At 34.8% G+C, this 27,562-nt stretch overlaps 1 protein-coding gene across 3 annotated transcripts in view; it reads left to right on the top strand.

Moving 5' to 3' along the window:
• The window catches only part of CTNNA3 (catenin alpha 3), a 1,671,697-nt gene extending 1,646,382 nt beyond the window's left edge, over positions 1–25,315 (top strand). For all 3 annotated transcript variants that reach the window (XM_035715351.2, XM_035715352.2, XM_049108978.1), the window contains one exon: positions 16,895–25,315. In XM_035715351.2, coding sequence (XP_035571244.1) covers positions 16,895–17,182 — 288 coding nt within the window. In that variant the 3' untranslated portion in view covers positions 17,183–25,315. The remainder of the gene's footprint in view (positions 1–16,894) is intronic.
• The last annotated feature ends 2,247 nt before the right edge of the window (positions 25,316–27,562 follow it).

The following is a 27,562-nucleotide window of genomic DNA, read 5'->3' as shown; positions in this document are numbered from 1 at the left end:
GCCTGCTTAATTCCAGTGCCTGGGGGATAGTTTAGATGCCTACTGCTTTGGTTTGGGGCTTGCTGCCAGTAAAGTTTCCCGTATTCCAAGCAGCTGGGATGGCAACAAGCAGCTGCTCTGAAATGTGTTTGAATCTCATCCCCTCAGTGAGGAGACAGCTGTGCTTATCTATGGAAAAACTCTGGAAGATTGTTTTGTGTTTTATAAGACACTCTAGGCAGGATGAGAGTGATTTTTGATTTGAAAAGAGACTAAATTCAAGAAGAGAACTTTTTAGCATTTCCCCATTGTCAACACTTTCCCAACCTCTGATATTCTCTCAGATACAAAGTTTGTGAGTCTTAAACAAATAGAAACAGTTGTTTTAAAGACACTTTAATTGTTTTCCTCAAGGTGCATTTTTTTACACCTGACATATCCCAATGCCTCACATCTCAGCATTTTGTTGCTCCAGGATTCTTCTGTAATAATTTCTGAAGCATTGTTTTGTCTTGTTACCTGCTGCCCTTTCCTTCCAGCATGTGGATGAAGCAATAATCACATGAGCCAATACTACTACTTCTTATCCTAGATTTAAAACACTGAAACAGGGATGCCTGGGTGGCTCAGTGGTTAAGGCATCTGCCTTTGGCTCAGGATGTGATCCTGGAATCCTGGGATCAAGTTCCACTTCAGGCTCCCTGTGAGGAGCCTGCTTCTCCCTCTGCCTGTGTCCCTGGCCCGCCCCCCCACCCCCGTCTCTCATGAAAAAATAAATACAATCTTAAAAAAAATGCACAAAACACTGACACAGTACATAACTGTGGTGTCTGTAGGCCATTAGCAGGCATGAGGCTGGAGTAGCAACTAGATGTACCAGTTACGTGAGACTATAGGAAGCATAAGATATTAAAAAGTCACACAGTGGTCCAGAAAACTGGCAACTTTATCATAGATTTTGTCATAACAATTGTCTAAAGCTAGTCATGTTTTCATTATGGCTCTTACTTACTAGATGATTGTGAAGTTAAGTTTTAATTAAAAAATAGAAGCCACTGCTATGTTTTATAGAGTCATGTTAAACCATGATCGAGTCTTCAAAGACTCTGGAAAAGTTGAGTTACCAAAAATTGCAATATGAGGCAGAATTTCAGATGTACTTCAACAAAACAGAGACCTGATATTTTACTTAAAGTCAGAAAACCACATTCTGTATATAAATATGTACAATATGTAGGCTTATGTACATAAGTAATAATTTAAAGTTTATTCATGTATCCTTTTTACTTCTGTAGCATCTCTTTTCCTAACAAAATACCAGAATTTTTCTAGAGACGCATAGGCATGTTTGACAGGATATTAAAGATCTAAGTATGCCAAAGCCTTGAGAGTTAAATAAGCCATCGCTCTCCCATGTTTTATTTTACTAAGAATAGAGTTAGGGAAAATAACTACTTGACTTTGTATGAATATTTCTTTGATTGAATGAGAGCACAGACATATGAACTTTCTTTTAAAACACACACACTATTATACTCACAGAAATGAAAAAGTAAGTACTATGAAATTTTAAGAATGAAAACATGCCATACTGAAATTGAGGAGACATAAAATCTCATTTTGCTTGTCATGGTTACTATTGCTCACAGAACTTTTCTCCACTAAAGATGTTTTGAGTACTCACTTCCAGCTCAGTTTAACCAATGGGAGACAATTGGTAGACTATTGACAAGCAATCATTTACTTTTGGCTTTTTAGCTACTTTCATAGTCTCATCTTTTTAATTTCCCTTCATACCAGGAATTGTAACAGTTCATGGTGTTGATGATAAGTTGAGGATTGCCTTGCAATAAAGTTCTTGTACTACATTCTGTGTTTGAAACATCTGGAATAGTTTCATTTTCCTCACTGGATCATGACTAATATTTTCACTAAAAGGATTGTGATAAACAGCCTCAGAAATGTGGGGTGTGTGTATGTGTGTGTGCGCGCGTGTGTGAGTGTGTGCGCGTGTGTGCATACATGTATGTGTTGGGATAGGAAAGAGTCATAGTACTTGTCCCTTCAACTCTTGTCAGGAAATGTTCTTCTGCTGTTCCTGGCTTTTCAAAACATGGGTAGAATTTGTCTTCAGTTTTGTTCCACCAAAACTTCCAAATTCTATGTTGTATTATTTGCCAGTTCACCTTAAAAACTTATAAATGCCATAGCTTCATTATGTGCATATGTATGTGTACGTGTAAAGCCCCACCTTAGTGTGTTATAAACACTTTCACACATAATCTTAACAACTAGCCCTGAAATGTATTTTTATTATAATTATACTGAAAGGAAACAGAAGCTCAGAGAAGCTAATTATTTTCTTCTCAGGCTGCATATTTAAGGTGTGACAGAATTAGAGTTCAAACATAGATTGTCTACTGTAAAAATCAATGCTTTATTTTTGAGCTAATAAACATATTACTTATTGATATATTGCATTAAAATTATTAAGAGTGATATTAATCTAAAATGCGGGAATTCTCAATTTTCTGAGAAGCATGTCTTTCAACAGATTTGTGTTTAGAGTTTTAAACATAAACAATGAGAAGTATAATTTGAACAAGGATTTTCATCCCATTCTTAGACTCTAAAAACTTTTTGTTTTATGGAGCTTTCATATGGAGCATCTAGGAAATATTGTTTTGGGGCGGAATAGAATGAATAAGTGATATCACGTCTACCTTTGAAAATATTTTGCATATGGTTTCTGTACTTATAGTTCTATAATTTATATAAATGGTCCTTAAAGTATTTTATTTGTGTGCCAAATATCTCCAATAGTTTGTCTCAAGCAATTAGGGTGAAAAAGACAGTATTAGCTTTCCTACATTGATCTTGTTGCCTTATTATGACTCTAATGTTAGATGAAATATAAATTGTTACGACAATGTATAAAAGGGTGATCCAGCCTATTCTAGGTATCATTGAATACTTCCCTAAGAAAGTGATATTAATGTGAGATGTAAGTGGGGAAAAGGAGTCTCCCTGATGAAAAGAGAAGAGGTTATTTCCAGGCAGATGAAATGGCTTGTGAACAGGAATAGAGGTGAGAAAAAAATATGTGGCAAATTTAGAAACTAAAATATTTTAATTTCATTTTATAGCTGAGCCACATAATATAAAAGCAAAAAATAAAGTTGAGTATGCAGGATGAGACAAGACTAGCTAAGACTTTGTAACTTGTAACAAAAACTTTAGAATGAAGATAAATTTTAAAGTCCAATGCAAACCCATCAGTATACTGTAAAACAAATAGATTTGTTTTTTGAGAGGTAATTTTTGCCTTATTGTAGAAAATGGACCAGAGAGGAAGGAAAATACAGAGATAGAGCCCAGAAACATCCTGCAGTTTTCCAAGTTAAAGAAGATAATGACCTGTTAATAGGATGGTGATGGTAGAGAAGGAAAGATAATCGAAGGATTGGACTGAGGGCTGTGGTGATTGACTAGATGTGACTGGTGAAGGAAAATGATGAGTCAAAGGTGATTTTTAGTTTTTGTTTAGGTGGTTGACTAGTTGATGATTCCTCAAGTGAGGTAAGGAATTTTAGATCTAAGATGATGAAATTTTAAGAATCATAATCGTAAGCAAATTAATGGTGATTATAGCCTGTGGATTCAGACTGAAGGGGAAAGATGAGGGCAGAGTTTAAGATCCAGATGATTAAGGAACATCTGGAGAAAACATCCCGCACAGGGAAATTCTACATCTTGCAAACTGAGAGGTAAATGGGTAAAACAGACTTGAAACTAGGAAGAAAGTTTTTAATAAGTATAAAGTACTTAGCAGTTTTGAATATTAAGAACTTATGAAAGGTAAAAACTAAAATTCCTACTAGAAGGAGAAGACTTCCATTTCTGGATAGAATGCAGTAGATTATGATAACCAGTGACTCCACCAACACCAACTAGAAAGCCAGATAAGAAACATTTAGAATTAAGCACAAAATATTTAACATGGCTGTATTTGGACCCCTGGAAGAAAAAGAAGAAAAAAGGAAACAAAAGCAATATTTGAGGAAATAATTGCCTAGAATTTCCTGTTACTGATCAAATTAACGGATCCAAAGCAGGATGTAAAAGAAAAAAATCTGACTAGATACATCATAGTCAAACCAATGATCAAAAAGAAGTCAGTTAATATTTTAAAGGCAACCAGAGAGAAAGACCTCCTTTCTTCAGAGGAGATTCATGAAAACTTATTAACTGCTTTCTCAAAAGAAATGATGGAATCTTGTAGAAGATGGAATGATCTCTTTAAGGGAAAGAAAACAGGTGCCAGTCCAGCATTCTATAACTAAGAATCATATACTTCAGAAGCTGAAATGAAGATCCTTTAAGAAAAAATAAAAATTGATAGGATTTCTCTCTATCAGGCCATTTGAAAAAGCAATACTGAAAGTACGTTTTTATATAGAAGGACATTTTTCTAAAATGGAAACATGGAAATGTAAGGGGAAAATTACATATTTGAGAATATAAAAAATATGGCAGTACAAAAAAATTACAATTACCCTATTGAGTTGAAAATCTATTTAGAAGGAGAATTCACTATGACTATATTGTAAAAATTGAAATGAGTAAATAGAATTTGGATTTTCTAAAGAAGAATGGTAAAAGTAATCTTTATATGTATATTTTTAAAGGATTTGTTTATTTATTTGAGAGAGAAAGCATGAGCAGGAGGAGGGGCAGAGGGTGAGAGTCTCAAGCAGACTTCCTGCTCAGTGCAGAGCCCAGGGCAGGAACTCAACCCCTTGATCCTGAGATCATGACCTGAGCCAAAATCAAGAGTTGGACACTTAACCAACTGAGCCACCCACATGCCCTAAAGTAATACTTTATATTAAATCTTAGTAAATCAAAGTATACTTTAATCTTTAGACTAACCAAAACAAAAATAGTTAAAAAATATATATATATTATATAATAAAATATGTATATGTATATATTCATATATATATATATATATATATATATATATATATATATCTGAGGAGGTACTAGAGAAGGAAAATGGAAGATTATAAAATATGTCATTAGCCCAAAGGAAAGAGGATAAAGATATAGTACACAAATATGTCAAATAAAATATGAATAGTAAGATAGTTATAAACACAACCTGACTTTGTAATTATATTACATAATAGGTGAATGAAGGAATCAGTTAAGGAGTAAAATTTCCAAACTTAAATAAAGAAAATACCATAGAATACTTTAAAAAGAGACTTATATTAAATATAGGGAGGAATGCCTGAGGGGTTCAATTGGTTGAGTGCCTGAACTTTTGGTTTCTAGCTCAGGTCATAATCTTAGGGTCCTCAGATTGAGCCCCATGTCAGGCTTATGCCAGCAGGGAGTCTGCTTGAGATTTTTCTTCTTCCCTTTGTCCCTTCCCCCACTCAATGCTCTCACTCTTTCTCTCTCTCTCAAAACAAATGAATAGATCTTAAAAAAATATATAAGGGCAAATAAAAATAGAAAGTAAAAGATTGAAAAAGGTATGCTCTTCAAACACTAATCAAAAGATTGCTGATAAAGTAGAATTCAAGGCATAATTAGTGCACATGAAGAGCATTTCACAGTTACAAAGTGGTTTTCTAAGAAGACTCTAGCACTGTTATAAATCTCTATGAATTCAATACTCTAATGTAAAATGTATAACCTTTCAAAAATTTGACAGAATTGGACATTTGCTTCTTAGCCTATTGTAGTGACTGAACCTGGGCTTTCCTTGCTATCCTGAACAACCATAACATTGAATGAAATATATATTACAAGTATTTTTAAATACTGGACAATGAATGTTAGAGTCTTGCAAATCCTGAGAAAAGGCAAAAATTATTAAGTGTGAGCTTTAACTTCACCCAAAATTTCACCCAGAGATGTTGCAAGAAACAAGACCAAAATTCAAACAAAATCCCAAAAAAACTAAAAATCAATTGTAATTCTACATATTAGCAATAAAAAGTCAAAGAATTTCCAAAACAAATTTTATAGTAACATTGAAAGCAAAATGTGATGGGAAAAATTATCATCATATATGCAAGATGTTTAAACTGAAAATTATAAACTTTTGTTGGGAGAAACTAAACAGTAAAATGAAGACCTATACTATGTTTATAGATTAAGAGTCAATATTGTTACATCATCATTCTATCCAGAATGACCTACATATTAAACATAATTGCAATCTGTATTCCCACGGGCATTTTTGCTGATTCTATAAATCATAGAAATCCAAATGACCTGAAATAGTAAAATCAATTGTTAAAAAATGAGTTTATGTTGTATGCATTTTACTTTAAAATTTAATATAAGTTATGCCTGAATGTCTCAGTCAGTTGAATGATTGGCTGTTGGTTTCCACCCAGGACATGATCTCAGAGTCCTGAGATCAAGCCCCACATAAGACTCCATGCTCAGCATGGAGTCTACTTGTCACTCTCCCTCCTCCGCTGCTCTTTTCCTTACCCCCACATACAAGCACACAGTCTCTCCCTCTAAGAAAAGAATATAAAACCAAAGGATTCAAAATGGCATAGTATGGCAAAAAGATAAACATAGATATAGAAACAAATTGAAAGTCCCGATATAGGCTCATACATATATGCTCAAATTTAATTTTGACAGTGGTTTCAAACTAGCTTTAAAAAGGAAAGAAAAGCATTTTTACCAAATCGTGCTTGAAAACTGGATATCTACATGGGAAAAAAAAGTGCTATTTACCACTCCACAAACAAAAGTCAATACAAAGCTAGCCATAACCTTAAACATCTAAATCTAAAACTTAAAACATCTAGAAGAAAACATAAAAGAAAATTTTGGTAAGCTTGTTTGGTAGCCTAACATTTTTTGGAAGAAAAGAAAAATCACTAACCAAAAAAATAAAAATAAATTGATAAATTGGATTTCATCCAATAAAATAAAACTAAGAAATCTTCCCTTGCCAGAAAATTAAAAAATGAAAATAAAAATAAGCTCCTGTCCATGAGGTAGCTAAGAAATAAATGATAAAATATGGAAAACATTTGCTCTGAGGTAGAAGATGAATGAAGATACCTGGCAATACTTCTGCACTACGGTGATAATGTGAAAGAAAAAAAGACAAAATAAATAGAAGAAATACAATTGTTATTATTCATAGATGAAGTGTTTGTGTACCAGAAAATCCAAAGGAATCTAGAAAAATATTTAAATAATTAAGTGAATTTTTCATGGTCTCTAGATGCAGGTTAATATAAACATAGGAGAATATATTCAGCTTCATTAGTTATCAATGAAGTGCCAATTAAAATCTCAACTGTAATCCTGCCAAAATAGTTAAAGTGAAAAGTATGAGGAAAAAGTGTCGGTGAGTATATGTAGCAATTGTAACTATCATATATTACTTTTATATATGATAGCATAAATTATGGAAGTATAAATTTGCAGGAGCACTTCCACTTTTTATATGAAAATATCCAATAAAACTGAGCATGCATTTTTATTACTCTGCAATTGCACTTTCAGGTATGTATCCAACAAAATTTCATGTATTTGTTCACCAAAATACATGTAACAGAATATTCATAAATTGCTATTCATAACAGTGCTAAACTCCTTTAAAGTCCATCAACTGTAGAATGGATAAATAAATTATGATGTTTTTACATTGAGGATATTATATCAGAATGAGAATTACGTGATCTCATAAGTGAACTTTGATTAGAAGAAACCAGATGTATAAGGGTATATATTGAATTATTTAATATGCATGTTATATATCTAACATATATGTTATAGAAATAGTATGTAAATATTACATACAAGTATATTTACATATATGCTTATGTTATATAATATATTAATTATATACTATATCATGTATTTAATATATGTATCAATATTATATATGAGTATATTTACATATAATTTACATTGTAAACAATGTTTTGATTATGCATAATATAGTTTATATATTATACATATTTAATATGCATTATATTAATATACATTAGAAAAAAGAAAATATTTTTTAAAGGAAGACCATTTTTTAAAAATTATTTATTTATTTATGAGAGAGAGAGAGGAAGAGACACAGGCAGAGGGAAAAACAAGCTCCCTGAAGAGACCCCAATGCAGGACTCAATACTGGGACCCCAGGATAATGCCCTCAGCCAAAGGCAGACACTCAACCACTGAGCAATCCAGGCAATCCAAAAAGAAAAATTATTTTTGTGAAAATAAGAAATCACTTGAGAAATTATGAAAATAGGGTCAGGGAGTATAACAATTGTTTTTTCAAAATCTAGCTGTGTTTTGAGGTAGGATTTTATGAACATTTAAGCACTACAATGAAAATGTCAATAAAAAGGAATACCATAAAGATGTGGTAGTATAAAAGAATTACTAATTGTGCACAGTCCCCAAGAAGGCAGAGAGAAGTCAAATCTAGAGCACAGTTAGTAGTTGGTTATAGACAGAATAAGAGATAACTCTTTCATTTTAGTGGAAGTGGTTAAGGATAAAATTTAGATTCAGGCAGGTTCATTTTGCTGCTTCTATTTTTGTTTCTAATTTATTGTTGCTATTGTCTGTTTCCTTGCTTATTTGTTTTATATTTATTTCAGGTGAAATGTTCTGCAGAACAAATGAGAATATGAAGTGCTAGAGGTTTGATGAGAGTAGAAGTTTGAAATAATGCTTGGGTAGAATGAGTACAATAATTGTCTACAGACCCAACACAGCATTATCTGTAAGCTTCAGGCTGGTCTCCATCAATTTAACTAGAAACCCATTTTCCAAATGAGAAGATTCTCTAAAAGTAGGAGGGAGTCATCAATAGATCAGTGCTAGGAACATAGGCAGTTCTCTTCTACTAGGTGTTTGTAGCAGAAGAAAATGAACTAAGAAAGGTAGGTGTTGCTAATAGAAGGATTAAATGGTAGGAAGATAATCAAGAGAGAGTAAAGAGTAGGAATGTGAAAAGATTGATGGAAATGGAAGTCCTTGCATGAATTGGAACACTAATGCCATTTGGGTTTTTAGCTTCACAGAACCTACTTTCTCCTTGCTTTTGGTCATGCAAGAAATAAATGTAGGATCTAGGGCCAATCCTGTTACTTCCATGCTCTCAGTCCAGAGTTCTTACAGCGATCATCAAGGTGTCATGCTGAATACCAATAATAGATGTCTGTGGGGAGGGCAGACCTCGGAGCCCTGTCTGATGTTGGAGAGAAGAGAAAGCACAGGTTTTTAACATTGATGTTGAGACAGGCAAATGCCAAAACCTGCCCACTCCTACAACTTCTGCTTGGGAAAGTATGTACTAATTTTTCTGAATTTGTGTAACTAGTACCTGAACTGTAATGATTATGGAAAATTCAGTTCAGCATTTGCCTTTAAGTAAACATAGTTGAAGAGCAGCTAAGGATAGCTCATTGATATTACCAACCATGTTTTTATCACAGGCCATTTCAAATAGAATTAAAAGGCATTTGGAGTAGCCACCTGAATTGGTGTTATGTTTGTGATTATTTCCTTTTAAGATGATGCAGAATGTTTTGGGCTAGAGTATGTGCTTCAGAAAAAAATTAGCTTTGAAAATGCTTTTTGACGGGACAATATTACAAATGAATAAATGTCATAATTCATTTTATGTCTGGCTGTCTCAGTAGTGTTAAATTTCTTTAGTTGTTCCATGCATCGATTTTCCTCCCTTTTAACTTAAGTTATCTTTTTCTGTTGTCACGTTCCGATGGAGGGTTGGCAAAGGACAAATTTACTATGTGAATCCTATCAGTGGCCCTTCGGAATAACTCTTCATATTCAAAGTGGAGCCATCTTCTCAATTTAATTATAAGCTTGACAATTTCAATTTGGATATGTAACTCCATTTTGACTAGCCTTAACAAAGTCCCTAATTTGATTTTCCCATTAAGCCAGCCTGGCTGTTTAGCATTTTTGAATGCATTTGAAAAGAGAAAATGCTTTCAATACAGGTCTTTCTTCTAAAAATCTGTTCAGAAACAAAAGAATATGTCAAGCAAGTATTTGGATAAAATTAGCTCCTCAAGAGAGGTTCAGGATAGATAATAAAAACATATTGAATTAGATTATGGAAATTTGCTGACAAATATATATTTAAACACTTCGAGTGGTGTACAGCTACCACAGATCAATCTAGTGATGAAAATGACACCTATACAATATAAATATTGTAAAAATCTGTAATATTTTTAAGAAACATTTATGCTGTTATCTACCAAGACACATACATAATGCCCTTTCACATTACTTATGCTAAACTTATTCCTAATTAGATAATTTAACTGAGAACTTTAAAACTAAGTAATGATTAAATAGAACCTATAGGTTAGGGAACCAAATCCTGGTTTCTTTCTTTCTTCTTCTTTTTTTTTTATTATCATTTTTAAAAATCATGGTAAGTATACTCTTTAACTGTCATCCCCTATTTCCCACATCCTCTACCTGCCTCCCTTCTGTGAACCATGTCTATTTTCTATAGTTAAGAGTCTGTTTCTTAGTTTGTCTCTCTCTCTCTCTGTTTTTCCTTTGCTTGTTTTATTTCTTAAATTCCACATGAGTGAAATCATAGGGTATATTTCTTTCTCTGACTGACTTATTTCACTCAGCATTATACTCTCTAGCTCCACTCATGTTGTTGCAAATGGCAAGATTTCATTCTTTTTTATGGCTGAATAATATTTCATTATATATGCATATGTATGTGTATATATATGCATGTGTATATATGCATGTGTGTATATATATACACTATACACACACCACATCTTTATCCATTCATCTCTTGATGGACACTTGAGCTGTTTCCATATCTTGGCCATTATAAATAATGCTGCCATAAACATAGAGGTGCATGTATCCCTCTGAATTACTGTTTTTGTATTTTTGGGTAATGCGATTCCTGGATCATATGGTAGTTTTATTTTTTAAGTTTTTGAGGAAACTCCATACTGTTTTCCACAGTGGCTACATCAATTTGCATTCCCACCAACAATGCAAAAGAGTTCCTTTTGCTCCACATCCTTGCCAATATCTGCGGTTTCTTGTGTTTTTGATTTTAGCCATTCTGACACATGTAAGGTGATACCTCATTGTACTTTTGATTTCCCTATTGATGAGTGATGTTGAGCATCTTTTCATGTGTCTGTTGGCCATCTGCCTGTCCTCTTTGGAGAAATGTCTATTCATGTATTTTGACCATTTTTAAACTAGATTATTTGTTTTACAGGTGTTGAGCTGTATCAGTTCTTTCCCAATCCTAGTTTCTATTACAAACTAAGGCAAACAAATTAATTTAATTTTATTTGAGAATCAGAGAAAATTTGGTTTGTATTTACATTATGATATATTATATTTTATTTTATTTTAAGATTTTATTTATTCATGAGAGACACACACAGAGAGAGAGGCAGAGACATAGGTAGAGGGAGAAGCAGGCTCCATGCAGGGAGCCTGACATGGGACTTAATCCCAGGTCTCCAGGATCACACCCTGGGCTGAAGACAGCACTAAACCTCCACCCGAGATGCCTAATGACATATTTTAATAATTTAATAATGAAATGATATTATGCAATTCTATGTCAGAATCTATAATATGATTTATGTTCTTTTCTTTATCTTATTGAGATCCACATTTTAAAATTTAAAAATGTTTTGTTATAAATTAGTACTAATCTCAAAGTTTTTAAGCTGTTTGGAGTTTATAATGATGACTGAGTATTTATATTTACAATTTCAAAATAAAAAACGTCTTCTTAGAAAATAATGGAGTATAAAGATTATCAGACCACCATCCTGATAAAATACCTTGGCAAGTAAAATAACTTCATTTTTCTTAGTACCAGTATACATTATAAAAGTTCTATAATATTCCCCAAATCAGTTATTAGGTAGTCAATTTTTAAATTTTAGACATTTTATTAATGTTAGTGCAGATTCTTTAACTATTCATACCTTAAAGTAAACACACATCGAAAGTAACATATTACTGAAAGGCAGGGTGTATAATGGGTAAGAGCACCAGGTACTTGAAAGAGACTGCCTTGGCTCAGATTCTGGCTCTCCCATTTAACAACTGTGTGGCCTTAAGCAAGCTTACCAAGCCTTCCAGTTCCTTTGTTTCCTCATCTCTCTAAAATGGAGATAATAGTAGTACTTACCACATAGTGTTGCTGTGACTTAATGTGTGTCAACTACTTAGAACAGGGCCAACACACAGGAAGCACACAATAGATACATTAACGATTGTTATAAGCTGTTATTATAATTGCAGCCCAACTCCACACATTTGCCTTTCAAGTATTGTACTGTGCAGGTGCAAATCCACCAGGGGTCTTTAAGTTTAGGTAAACATTGAGACTCACAAGAATTTCATAGTCTACACTTGGCACCAGTTTACCCAGAAGGTTTTAAGAAAGGAAATATAACTCTTCAGGCAACGTCAGGATTTTTTCTCTGCAAGAGTCCCGATAGTGGTAGCTTGTATGGCAGTTTGCACAGGGTTTGGGAAGCTATGCTTTCCCCAGGTGACAGCCTAGATGCAAGGGGATGAGATCCATATCAACGGGAGTGAGGTTCCCTTCCTGAGCATCCTCCTATAAAACATATATCTGATAAAGTTCTTCTATCCAGTATTTGGGGAGTTAGAATAGTATAGTACAAGACATTCTGGTGTTCTGACGTATGTAAATGAGAAACTTAGAAAATTAAAAGAAGGAATAACTACCTTGTCTTTTTATTACTCTTGATTATCAACATCGCCATAGGATTTTGACAAGGGTTTGCCAGCAGGTGTTCCACTTGTAGTTGTGAAGGACTTACATCACAGGTATTGAACATGGGTTTTTATAAAAGGATCCAGATGTTCCGTTCTGTCACATGCACAAAAAGTTGACATTTAATGAGGAAAAATAAAGTATCTGTAACGCCATTGAATTGCTCCTTTCCCAGAGCAAAGCATTACAGACATATCTCTAACTAGGACCAAACCTTTTGTCTGAAAACACTCTTAGAATGGGACAAATCGGGGGGATCCTTAGGTGGCTCAGTGGTTTAGCACCTGCCTTTTGGCCCAGGGCATGATCTGGAGTCCCGGGATCGAGTCCCACATCGGGCTCCCTGCATGGAGCCTGCTTCTCTGCCTGTGTCTCTGCCTCTCTCTCTCGGTGTCTCTCATGAATAAATGAATAAAATATTTAAAAAAAAAAGAATGGGACGAATTTGTACTGGCCTCTCCATTGAAATCACAGAATACATACTACAAAGCACAAGAGAAACCTAAAATAAAATCAACTAAGATTCCTATAAACTGATAATAATGAGTAGGATTCTATTGAGATAGTCATAATTTGGATTGTTTACAAAATACATCTTACAGTTAGGGTAAGAGCTAATTTACTAAACATAATCTCTTTATATTTATTTAGATCTTTGAAAAAGATGGGGCATAACTTCCTTATTTATGTTTGAACATGGACAATATTGAGAAACTTATTGTAACATTAGTAGATCAATAAGCTCAGTTATTCTAAAACCACACCAAAGTTGTAAGAAAAGGGACAAATCACCAGCATGCAAAGGGACACTATCTTCCTATTTCCTGCGGTAGGAGAGCAGACTTCCAATTAATGAGAGACTTTTCATTTTAGGTAAAAATCCTCTTTTAAGGGTTATTTAAAACCTCATCTCCTATTATGGAAAGGGGGTATAGAAAGCTTGAATTCAAATATTTATATATAACCTTAGGAGGCTTGGGTTATAGAAGCCATTTTTGTTCTCAGTTGATACCTTGATCAAGAACATTTTATCTAGATCATAGAGGAATGTTATCAGATATTAGGGAAAAAAATCTCCTTCTATGGTAATTATTCAGGTTGCATCTGCCTGGAAGAATGTTCAGTTAATGAAAGTGATTCGTTATCATATGAGAATTTTTGGACCTGAGTTTTACAGCCTGATGGGTTTACTGTACTGGGCTTTTAAAGTATATTAATATTATTGTTTGCACAGGTGCATTTGTGAAATTCAGATTGAATTCTGAATTCAATAAGTTGAACACGGAGACCCCAAGTGATGCATTGCCCAACTCAGATTTGGCTTTGTTTTCACAAAGAAGGTTCTATTGAATACTTCCCTTGAAGGATTTTTCATCAAGGAACACTTACATTTTTTTGCAGACAGGAAATCATGCAGTTACTCTCTATTAATAGGCTTGAGCCACTGTTTGGACCTCAAGCAAAATCTCCTATTATTTGTTAGGCTTGTCTGTGCACCTTGCTTGTGTGGCCAGGTACTTGGCTAATAGCAGAGAGATGCATCTTAGCACACATAGCTCTTAGACTTCAAAGATTCTTATAGAATGCTTGAGAAATTTTCCTCATTAAATGTATTCTTGCAGCAATTGTCCTAATTTGTCTGCAAAACTAGTCTTCACACTCTCCTGGGGGAGGCAATTTATCCTATGGCTTTACTGAGTCACCCAGAGAAGTTTTACTACAGCCATTTAGAATTTTAAAATAAACAGTTTTGTCAGATGCCATCATAAGAGATCACAATGGCACAGACAGGACTTTGCTGATTCAATGAAGAAAGAAGACAAGCCAGTTTCCACATGTTAAAGCATGGATTGAACTTAAACATACTCTCTTGGCTATTGGTTTATATATAATACATGGAAAAATCAAAAGGAAATGAAATAAAATACAATCTATACATAACAAGATTACAAAATCAAAAGGAGGAGACATGCATGTAAAAGGAGAAGAGCCAAAGCCACTGGTGGCATCCTGAATGATAGCAGGTCTCTAGAATGTTCTTCCATGAAAGACTTTATGGTTACCCTTGGAGTAAACCAAATATTTTCATGTTTGAGAGTGAGAACTCCCAAGGATCCTCAATACTATTCATGTTAATTCATCATTTAGAAACACTTTCTTCTCCCTATGATGAGATTGGAAACTCCTTTCAGAATCTAATTGGCTCCCAGAGGTTTTAATAAAAATTGCTAATTATTAAAGGACCGATTTTAGTCTATAATCCGTCCACAGAGGAGCATTAATAATGAAGTGTGTTATCCTATCCTAAAGTCTAGTGTTTTTTCTTTAAAGTTACGTACAAATTCAGAAGCTCTAAGTGTCCTCTGAAATACATGTGAGTGCTTCATGAAAGACTGTTTAATGTTTGCAAAGCACTTGTCATTCCTGCCACATGTACAAATTCTACATTTCTGGCTTCAATAAGTAAAACGACTTAAAGATATGTAGTTGCCAAGTACTACTGCCTTTCAATTTACATATTTTTTGGTGTTACCTTTTCAAGGATTTCAGGCTTGGCATATAATGGAGCTAATTAAATTTTCTTCCTAGGAAGCAGCCAGCTAGCCCACTGCCCCAGGCACATAACCTCAGCTTACTACTTTCCTTCACTCATTTATTCTGTATGTGAGATGAGACTCCTTGAGCTGCAAAGGTAGAGTACTCAGGCCACGCAGCTGCTGATGGATTTTAGCAAGCACAGAGCCAGTGTTTGAGTCTCAGCCCTGACAGCACACATCACAGAGAGATGACAGTGGAGGCACATCTTCCTGTAGGAGTTGGCTGGGGATGACAATCTGCCAAACTAAAATAATGGAAGAAGCATTAGTTGTATAAAAATGAACCAGCTCGGCTTAGCTCTAAGGTGTTTTGCGAAATTCTATGGATATCACTCCATTTCCCCCGAGATTATTTTGTCAGAAGACAAAACGATTAAAAACAAAATCATGTGAGAAAAAGTTTGGTTTAGTATTAGTATTTTCATCTCTTTATAATGAGACAATTTTGTCAATTTTCATAAGAAACAAAGGAAATGTATTTAAAAACAATCAGCTATTTGGTAATCACTACACTAGGTTCCTTGACACATATTTATATTATCTAACTTTAATAAGCGTTTATTTTCTATTAAATATCTGAGGAAACTAGGATGAAAATGGCTAAATGATTTGCCCAAGTTCTGAGGCAGACATAGAATTTAAAACCAACTTTCTTTGACTGAAAAGACTTGGCTCTATCTATTTTAATACACTGCATGATCAGTTTAAAAGTTCTGTGTTAAAAAAAAAAGAGAGAGAGACACTTTTAGGTAGAATTATGAAAGTGAATGGTATATATGCATGTGTACACCTATATGTGTGTATAATATTTATGTGAAACTATAAATTCCCTGAAAGGAAGAGTTTTCAGTTGCTGTTTTTATAAAGTTACTTACATATACTATAGCTTTTATTGTGGATAGTCATCTTTTTTTTAAGATTTTATATATTTATTCATGAGGGACACACAGAAAGAGGCACAGACACAGGCAGAGTGAAAAGCAGGCTCCGTGCAGGGAGCCCAATGTGGGTCTCGATCCCAGGACTCCAGGATCACACCCTGGGCTAAAGGCGACGCTAAACCGCTGAGCCACCCGGGCAGCCCGGATAGTCATCTGTTATAGAAAGGGCTCAGAATTACCCCTGGAAATAGGGAAATTCATTACGAAGAAAGCAGCGACCATCTGGACCTGGACCTTACAATATTACATAGAAGTTATAAAATCTCTTTCACTGAAAACCAAGAGGTGGAAATTAATCTCTTTAAGATATCTCAGAAAATAGGATAGGAATGTGTTTATGCATCAGATAAAGAGATAAATGATAAATTCAAGTGGATAGATGAATGTAGATATTTACATAGATACACAAAATGCGGATTAATTCATTTCTGGGGGTAAAATGAAGTGGAACATTTCAGTTTCTGTAACATTAAATCTTTTTATATTTCTGATTGCATTCATGAATAATAGCTCTTTTTTTCCTCCTACAGTTGGATAGCGTCACCTCCCTGATTCAAGCAGCCAAAAATTTAATGAATGCTGTGGTGCAAACAGTGAAAATGTCTTACATTGCCTCAACCAAGATCATCCGAATTCAGAGTCCTGCTGGGCCCCGGCACCCAGTTGTGATGTGGAGAATGAAGGCTCCTGCAAAAAAACCCTTGATTAAAAGAGAGAAGCCAGAGGAAACTTGTGCAGCTGTCAGACGAGGCTCAGCAAAGAAAAAAATCCACCCAGTGCAAGTTATGAGTGAATTTAGAGGAAGACATGTCTACTGAAACCACTCTTCTCCTCTAGTGCCTATATTACAAAGTCCGGACTAAACACAGTGTTTTAATTTTGCACTTAATTCATTTGTAAGTTCACTAACTTTTTAGAATTTAACCCACAAATAATGTAAAACATTGGAGGCAACATATATTTGGGATCATGTCGTTGTCATCTGTGTATGACCAGTACCTAATAAGTACTCAGTACATGCTTGTTGAATGAGTGAACCTTTTAGGGGTCATCCAGTCTTTCCTGTCACAGATGATATCTTACATTTATTACCAAATGAACACTGGAGACTCAAGTGAGTCCTGTTCATCTGTAATAGCTTAAGTACTCTCACCTTACCATTTTGGATTAAAATACTGACATGAGCTCTTGACTTAGTTTTCAATGAAAGCAAAAGACTTCATAAAATATTTCCCCCTTAATCTCTCTATACTTTTTAGTCCTACCTAACCTAACAGACGTATGTGATTCTCTTGATATCTAGAGTTTGAATTTTTTTTCAATCTCTAGATATTTGTATCTATTGTCAATTGATTAGGCTAACACCACAAACTAACCAAGCTCAGTGGTCAAATTCAGCCTTGATTATTAATGAAGCATTTTTGTAACATTATAAATAATACAGTGAGTTTTGATGCCACAAATGCACCTTTAGGCTTCCATAGTGTTCAGCAGTTCTGTACATTGTTAGATTTAAATGGTTCACCAGAATACATATGGAAGAGAAGTTATGAGTCATTGGGGGAAATGGGATACCTAACTATATGCCTGGGTGAGTTATGATTACAAAAATATGAGTTCTGCATGACTCTAAAAATAGATATGTATTAGCTTGCAATTGTAATTAAATGGAAAAGGCTAGTTTGAAAAACATTTTGCTGTTGAGTAAAATACAACTGCATGAAATGTATCAGTGAACTAGGAACTAGAGTTAATGGCAATGAAACTGGAGTGATTTTAACAACATTATTTAAAATAAAAGTCGTTGAGGTAATTTTATAACTCCAGTCACCACACTCATCTTTAGTTAAGTTGCTGAAGGACTTCATAATAGTCTTAGTGTCTAGTGCATTGCCTCTCCCCTGCTCTCTCTGTCTCTGTCTTTGTCCCTGCCCCACATCTCCTTCTTTGGAGGAGTTGTTTCATTTTTTCTCACACACAGAGTTACCATTCACAAGTTTGCAAACATGCATTCCCTATTCTACTTAATCAAAATTATGCTATTACTGTAACTTGACTCTGTACAACATTGCCATTAATGAGTTGTTTCAACAACTATGTCATCTTGTTTGATGAAGTAAAATCCAAACACGCAACATCAGTTGATTCCAGGAAGAGCAGTTTGGGTAAAAAAATGTGTGAAACATAAGAATGCATAAAGTTGAGAGTATGATATGTATGGTACCTTGAGCTAAACAGTGTGGGGAAAAGATTTGTTTAATAGATCATTATCAATTATGTGGAAAGTGCTAACTTTCTATTGTTATGAATTACTGTATTCTTCCAAATGCTGAGCTGCCTTGGCTCAGCATATAAACTTCCTAGGAGGTGAAGCCATAGGTCCTCCCTGCCTTGCACTCTACACTGGCCTACAATAATTATCTAGGACAGAGTCTGCTCTCTAAAAGAAAAAGTAGCGTAGAAAGGAATTAGAGAATCCAGATTTTTCTATTTTCCAGAACTATTTAGATAATAAAAAGCAAAAAAGGGAGTTCCTTTCATTGAAATGCTACTATCATTTTCTTCCAAGAGTAGATATTACAAGACTGACATCTATAATCTACTTTTCTCAGATAGAAGTGTGAATTTATAATGTAGTTGAGAAAACAATTTTTTTTTAAAAATCACCAAACTACTAGTTGTATATCTTAGTTCCTAAAGCCACAAGTCAAGAATCCTAAGTATCATTTAGGAAACTAATGTCTGTTTGATTCTACGTCAGCTTTCCACAAGTTGGAGTTTAGAATGCAGGATTCATGCCAAAAGAACAAATACCTTGAAATCATATCACTACCAAATAACCTCTATAGCTTAAAAAATGACACTTTACCCAAAATGAGGTATGAACAAGGCCTCTTCTTCAAGTAGGTAGATTTCCAGCTTAGCTCAAAGCAAATAACTGTAATTAAACAAAATAATTAAAAACATGACTTGGAGAATGTCCCAGAAGCGAAGTCCACTGTAGTAATTATCAAAGGTGCAATAAGACATATAGAGCTGAGAATGATATCTGTCTACTTAAGTAAAATTTCCACAGTGGGCCATTTTGAAGCTTAGTTAGATTCAAACCCACTAATAAGTGCTTATACACAAGAAAAACTAGCAGCAAATATATTAAATGTTTGTGCTAGAAAGCATAGTTAGATGAACCTTATCAGGAAATATGAATGTACTATATATAGTTATATTTAAGTGCTTCTTCTGTGGGGGAATGGTGGACATTTATTAATGAGAGTGACAGGTTGGTGGCCCATCCATGAACCTTTTGAAACCATATCACAGATTGGTTGGTGTTTCTTCTGATGATACATTTGCTTTCACCTGCTAATCAAAACTCACTTTTTTTTAAGTGAAATAAATGTATGCTAACTTTTGTAGAAAAAAAAAAAAAAACCTTGAGAGAGAGAGGAGAGGATTTATATGATCTACAAGGATAGCTCCACTCTACTTAGTCAAACAGCAGACTGGAATCAGACTGATAACTTAAATAAAAGGGAGATACTTATATTTCTCATTCTTCTTGTATGAGAAAAAACTTCCAGTTTTTTTTAATTAAAATTATCTTTAGTAGATTATTATTTCACAGATATTTTTTATCACAACTGGAAATAATTGGATTAAAATATTTCTTTCCAATGGCGATTCTAGGTACAATTCAATGAATGAGTCAGGAAAAGATTTCAAACCCCAAACTTCTAAGATAATTTTTTAATCATCCTGTTTCTGTTTCTCTTAAGACATGAATGAAAATAATGAATATTAGAAAATATAATATTCTTATTTATTCTCTCTGTTTTTTGCAAAACTCTTAATTTATCAATATCTGTATAACATATGTTCTCCATCACATGCCTTCTGTGTAAGGGTTAAGGACTCCACAGTCACGCAGAAAGGCTCACTTTTTCAATATGGCATTCTGGCTCACTTACCAGCTTCAAAGGAGGTCAGTTTTCAAGTCATAATACAGCAAGATAAAATTATGAATATGTAGATAAAAGCCCAATTTGAGCCTCAAACTTAATAATTTGTGTTCCTCGTATTTTATAATGAGTGGCTGAAAAGCCTAATGTCTCACACCAGAGAAAATACTTTCAGTGGCTTTCTATACCTTTCTACACCTCAAGGTGGTCTTTTCATCATCCATCCCTGGGCTAAGGACCCTCATATTAACTGCTGACAGTTCTCTCCCAGATTGATGCAGTCAGGGTTGCTCATCCCAATTATGCCCAGTTCATGTCCTTTCCTCTTGGTCCATGCACCAAAAATACCTTTCTCTCATCTCTCATCTCTGTAAGTATCTATCCCACATAGAAATTGATTAATATATTCTATAGCATTAAAATTATAAATTTGAATTCCCAGCAGCATTAGTTCTTGCTTTATTTTTTTTTGGGGGGGGTGTTTTATTCTATTCCAGAAAATATTCTTACTTTTTTGGTATCAAGTGCACACTTCCTGACAGGGATTGAGGTTCCCATGGATACAGATTTCAGTATAGTGGCAAGATGAGTGGGATGAGATCTGAGACTTTTCCTGGTGATATTTACCATTCTCCAGTGAATTCATTGCAGAATTGCTATCCTGTTGCAGGATCATCATAGGTAATTCTCTAGGTCAGCAAAGTAGACATCAGAATATCAAGCTGAATGAAATCTGTACTTTGTTCTGTCAGCCAGTCTTTTGCCAAGACAGCCTGTCTATTGCATATTTAGGAATCAAATAGTCATTTTTCTGTTTGGATAGTCAGAAATATTTGTTTGACTTGATCAGAAGGTTTAGGGTCACCTAGTTAAAAGATTATAACTTGCATATAATTTCAAAAATTCTTTTTAAGTAAACTAGGAAAATTTCTGCAAACTGAGAAATTTATACTTCTATATCATTTTCATTTGTATATCACATATCAGGAAATAACACTTAGATGAAAACTCTATACCATTTTTGTCATAACTCTTTCCATGTTGTTACGATATCTTTAGTATTAATATTTTGCATGCTACTACCAAATAAAAAAGCCAGGCTTAATGACAGAAGCATCTACATATAAAGTAAAATTTTCACTTTAGCCTATTGGGTCTACTAGGAAAGAAAATGTGGACTTTATTAAAACCAGGTATATGTAACTACAGATGTTTTAATCAAGATTGTAACACTATCCTAGATATCTACAAGAAAGAAAAGAAGAGGATTAAAATTTTAAACAGTTTATTTGCCATTTTAAACTAATTCACATGAACAAGAAATTTTTCTTTTAAATCAAATAAACAGTAGTTTACGACAGTCATCATTTTACATGTGAGTTTCCCCCCCTACCAGCATAGATAGGATCTATTCCTAAACACTTCAAAAGAAGAAAATTAATACCATTTGAGAGAACCATTTTGAAATGGAACCCAGCCTTACCAGGACCCTGTCTATGGCAATGGTTGTTTCTAGAGTTGGCATTTATGTAGATCCCAGGATGAGATGTTTCATGGCTGCAGGCTGGCTTGTGGCATCCAAAAGTCCCCATTGGTTTTTTGGGAACGAATCACAAGGACTGCCTTTCAAAATGAGTTTGACAAGTTGGAGAGAAAAAGCAGTATATACAGAGCAGTTCTAAAGGGATGTAAGGAAGAAAGTGACAGAGGCAGGAGAATGAATAAGAAAAGTAGTTGCAGAAGCAGATAACTTATAGCCAAAAGGAGGAAAGGTTTTTGGTTCTATGAAGATTGGGCAGTCTCCTCCTGAGGAATATTTTAAGGATAGAAAATGGTACTTGTCTTTGGTGGTTTGGGTAAAGTCATGTAAGTGGCAGGAGGATGAACTATATAATTTTGGGGATGATTTAGTGATATTGTTTGCAAGATAAGAAAGGGAAATTCTAGGCTGCTGATGGGTGATATTCTTCCCAATATCAGAGCTCCTCAGGATAATCACACATCAATGATTTTAATAAATATTTGTTGAGCAACTATGACCTTCCAGACACTGTTCTAGGTTCTTAGAATACACCAGGTAACAAAACAAACAGTGGTCTTTACCCCATGAGCCAACTCTGTGTTAAATACTATTACCTTGTTTAATTCTCTTACTAATCCTATAGGATAAACATTGTTAACTCCATCTCACATATAAGGACACTGATGTTTAAGCAGGATAAGAATCTTGTTTGAATATTTATTTGCTTTAGAATTTCTTTTGTTGCAATCTAGAATCTGAACTTTGGTCATTATACCAACCAGACTTCTTGAAAAAAGAGATTGGGTTTTTTCAGTTTAAAATGAAATAATGAAATACACATTTCAAATGCCGCCTACTTCTTATGTAAGAGCAAATAGATGGAAAGTTTAAAAAATATGTTATCTATCTGTAACTACATCATTTAAAGTAGATAAAAGGCGGTCACATAAGTAATTAGGTGAATATTCTCACCTCTAATAATCTGAATTAGAGTATCAGAAGTATGATGAATGAATATTTCAATTATATGTGATCTGAAATAGGATGAAAACCCTTGGCAAATTACTTTTACTATGATAGAGGAGACTTCTATGCAAATGCCTGTTTCAATCCATCTTCAGCATTGATTGTTGAAAAACATATGTTGGTACCATTTCTTTCCTATTTCATTGCTAATGTGTGCTTGTGTGTTTAAAGTTATGGATCCAAGGGGATCATTGGCCAAGGACTATTGAAATAAGATAGGGGTTCTTTGTATTCTAAAATGACCAAACTGTAGCAAATGTATGTTTCCTGTTTTATGGAAGTCATAAATGTATATTGTGTGTATGTGCCTGGCCTGCAGGTAAATGTAGTTCTTTAACTCTATGTGGTCCTGCTTCCTATAGCCAACTGAAGGCTTGACTCTTCTTGTCCATGTTACTATTGGGACTTAAATGACTTTCTGATCTTTCTTAAAGTGGAGCCACAGGTCTTTTTTTCAAACTGAGAATGTGTTTATTTGGGGTCTTTGCTATTGGATACCTGGCTCTCATGATGGTTCCTATACCCATCTGTAAGAAAAAGAAGCTCTCAGGAAGGAATTTCTATTTGAAAAAAATGCTCAGATTTCTAACGATCATCTCTAACTTTCTCTTCAATGGAGAACATTTACAAAAGCCACTCAAAGGGTAGTAGCAGAGCAGTCTCCATGTTTTCCTTTCACATGGGATATTTTCTACTTCTAAAGTTTTCTTTCCTTTGCATTTTCAAGAAGAATGTTTATGTTTAATTCTTTTTTTTTATCTTGAAGGTTATGTAGAATCTCTTGAAACATTTTGAAGTCCCCTTTCAAAAATTACATCAATAGTTCTAAGACCATAGGTAACTTTTCTTGCAATTCAGACAGCCATGTTTTACACAGTGCCAAACCAACCCTCAGCAGTCCCTTTGGTCAGTTTGTCATCTTTGTGAATTATCTGAATCTCTCTGTGGTAGTCACTAAGAGTCTAGCTTAGACAGGCAGATTTTCTTAACCTAGGCTTCTAACATCAAGTTTGGACTGGGGTGTTTGTTAATAAAGCAAAGGGAGCAAGTCTGAGATGTTAGTCCATGCTCTCTTAAACAGAACTTTCCTTCTTCCTGAGGATTTAAACATAAAATTGATTTTAAAAATACTGATATAGTGTTCCATTGCTTGTCAAATCTTTTGCCATTATAACTCTGTGTTTTTCTGTGTTGATATTCATTGTGTCCATGGGGATATAAATATGAGAATTTCATCAACTGTCTTGCAAGGTTAAGCTGTGCTTCTTACTAGTTTTGAAATTTTTCCTTGTATAGTACAATCCCTCCGAAGATAATTACATTGGACCTAAATGACAGCATAATGGTTTTTCTTCCATATCTGTTACTAACAATTCCCTGAAAACAGAGCTAGACAAATGCTATGCCCAATTTATTTTTTTAAAGATTTTATTTATTTATTCATGAGAGACACAGAGAGAGACAGAGGCAGAGGGAGAAGCAAGCTCCTAAAGGGCAGCCAAATGTGGGACTCGATCCCAGGACTGGACCATGCCCTGAGCCAAAAGCAGATGCTCAACCACTGAGCCACCCAATCTATGGCCAATTTAATACCTAACAGTTGAGACTTAAAATTTTCTTCAGGAAGCTGGTAATTAAATATGAATTAAAACTTCATGAAAGACTTCCAGGTGCCCCTGCCTTCATTTTGATTATATTTTAGTTGGATGGTGACTTGGGAAAGAAAAATCTCTTACTTTACCTTGTACTTTCACAAGCAACAGCTTTGACAATTTAAATTTGGTGACATTTCTGAAGGTAGCGTGCACGTTATAATTAAAGATGAAGGGCAGAGTTAGATGAAGATAGTCTGAAGTGAAATAAAAGTAAGCAATAATAATAATCATGCTTATTGTAGCAATATCTTGAAAGCTTAAGTTTAGTGGCATTTGAGATGTTTCAAACCATCCAGCTTATACATCTTACCCTGCTGTTCAGAAGGCAGTGAGGTTGAGTGAACCACTCACTATAGTAATGGCCAATTTGAAGCAGTATTATGGTTTGGATATAAAGAAACTTCGGCAAAAGCACTTGTGGATCTTTCAGATCCATATTTATCCTTAAAGTCAGTTTCACCAATCAATAAAAATGAATTATTTATCCAAGAATAGATAAAGCTCTTTAATGTCCTCATGACATCGACATAGAAGCCCAAATACTCCTTGTTTGAGATTCTGCATGCTTTTTGTGCTTTACTGAATCAATGAAATTTTTCTTTCATTTTGCTCTCAATTGAATAATTTCACACACATAACCTTGGGTTTGTTTTGAAGTTATGTAGAATTATTTGAAATGGTATTTTAATTTCAACTCATGTCACTGTATAGTTTATTAGTAATTTGCTCAACTGATAATTAAGTCATGTTTGTTAAAGCAATAAAAATTCATTATGCATTTGGCATTCATCTTTGTTGGTATGTGTCTTAGCTGGGGCAAAAAAATGGTAAATGAATTGCTGAGTCATCTAATCATGTGCTTCTAGGTATCACCCTATTCCCCTCTTCCTTCGTTACACATGTTACAGTTTGAGTCAGGAGGGGGGACGTGTTACTTTTACAAACTATTTCATATACACAAGTAATATGCACCATATCTGATATAATTAAGTTTTTGGTTTAAATGAGCATTTGTTTTGCTCAACATGGACCTTTGACTTTTGACCTTAGTCATGTATATGTAATAGAAGAATTGTTCTCTAGCTTAGAATTTTATAGAAACAGCCAATATTTTTTTTCTGAGGCTGCTTGAATGCATACTCCATAGCCAACATAGAATATGACACAGGTGATAATCCATGTTTAGTTTGAATCCTACAGAGATAGTCTCTGGATACTCTTCCAGGACTTACACACTATTGTTACCTGCTCTGAGACATCACTTCCTCCCTTCAGGGCCCTAGTACTTCTGAACACTTATTGCTAAGTCTCAGTCTGTTTCTTTACTTTCTCCAAATGCAGTCTGCAAGTGTAGAGTCTTTATCACTTAGTTTCCCTCATTCAGTTGTGCCAGACACTGGCTGCCTCTTGGTTAATGAAAATGCCAGCATGAAGTTGCCTTTCTGGGTCAGTCCCTCCTGGGCCACAGGAGCTGATATTTGCTCTGACAGCAGCATTCTCTCCACCTTGATCTGTTTGCCATGCTCACTCGGAAAGTGGGGGGCAGTGGGACTAAAAGCACTCTTGGCAAGAAGAGTCTGTACCTGCCTGGAAGCTGAGCTGATGTCCTGTCATTTCCTGGGCAACACCATTATACATTTCATCCAGGAGCGGTAACTCAGAGATTTAACTTCCAGTCATCACACATTCAATATCCTGTGGCTTATGAGGGAAAAGCTCCTGTTGTCTTTCATTGTCAAGAAACTCTGGCTTCCTATCCTTTCTGAATCCCTTGTTTTGGGAGAGGAGGAGAGGTTCCTTGAGGAATAGGTCCAAGGAAAGGAGTTCTAATGGAGGCAAAAGGGAATGTCAAACCCAAGGGAAATAGCGAGGGAAGGGATCTGGGTGGACTGGCTTACACCCAGATTTATACCAAATTGCACTTGCCCTTTGTCCTTATGGATCGATCCCATTAGAGTCTTGAGGCTTGAACTGCTACTCTCAACTCCACATAGAGGTAGATACAATGCCTTATCTCCTCCCATCTCTCCTGCCTGCTCACTATTCCCTCGAGTTGTTGTTGGTGACAGATGTTAGGTGTGCAGGTAAAGTCTATAGGTTACCCTCTATAACAGCAAAAAAGACAAATCCCAAGGGACAAAAGGGGTCTGTCCTCCTATATACAGACCTAAAATCCTCACTTATTGATATGCCCTCTGAAGGCACGGATTCAAAGCAAGTATGGGCAGAGAATGAGAAGAAGATCCTTCTTGTTGTTTTATTTGGCTTCAGAGGGAGCTTCTGTGATAGTGCTGGGGATCCACAGCTGGGTTCTGGAATGTCTCCATTCTTTCATTAGATACTCGTAGCAGCCTTCATCCACTGACCCAACCCATTATACCTCTAGTCACTCTGAGACTTACTGCTCTGAGCTCTAAATTTTAAGACCCTAATGCTGCACCAGAGAAATGTTTTAGTTTCTTAGGTCAATTATTCCCTGAAATCATTGGAGCAATGAGCATACCATGCTCATTTTTGTATCTCTGACCCTGACACAGTTATTGACATAAGAATAGCTTAACTGATATTTTTAGAAGGAATGAGGAAATTCATGAATGAGTTTGTTTCACATGAATGAATGCATAAATCCACACATCTACAATTCAGATCCTCTCTGAACTATCTAAGCTAAAATTCTGAGCATTTGTTAATTCTCAGTATCTCTTTACAGAGACAGTAATGAGTGTCAGGGACAGTATTCAAAAACCCCTGATTCTCCTGACTACTCTTCCAAAACTATTACAGCTGCCTTAGAAAGGGAAGTCACTGAAGAGAGAAAGCCAACAGATGTTTTTCACTCATTTGTTTATTAAACAGTCAAAAATATTTCTTAAGGAACTATTATACGCAAAGGTGTTATCAGTGATAGGAAAAAAAAAACACTGAATGTTTTGGAATCAAGATTTGGGATCATCAAGTTAATTAAAGAAAATAGCAAAGGAAAGGAAACAAAACTGCCGCTCTTGGCAATCCTACACAGGATGCAGGAAAGCATGA

Source organism: Canis lupus, chromosome 4 (genome assembly GCF_003254725.2).
Source record: "Canis lupus dingo isolate Sandy chromosome 4, ASM325472v2, whole genome shotgun sequence".
NCBI classification, from domain to species: Eukaryota; Metazoa; Chordata; class Mammalia; order Carnivora; family Canidae; genus Canis; species Canis lupus.
Note: the sequence above shows the minus strand (reverse complement) of the source record. Positions and strands in the feature narration are given on the sequence as shown.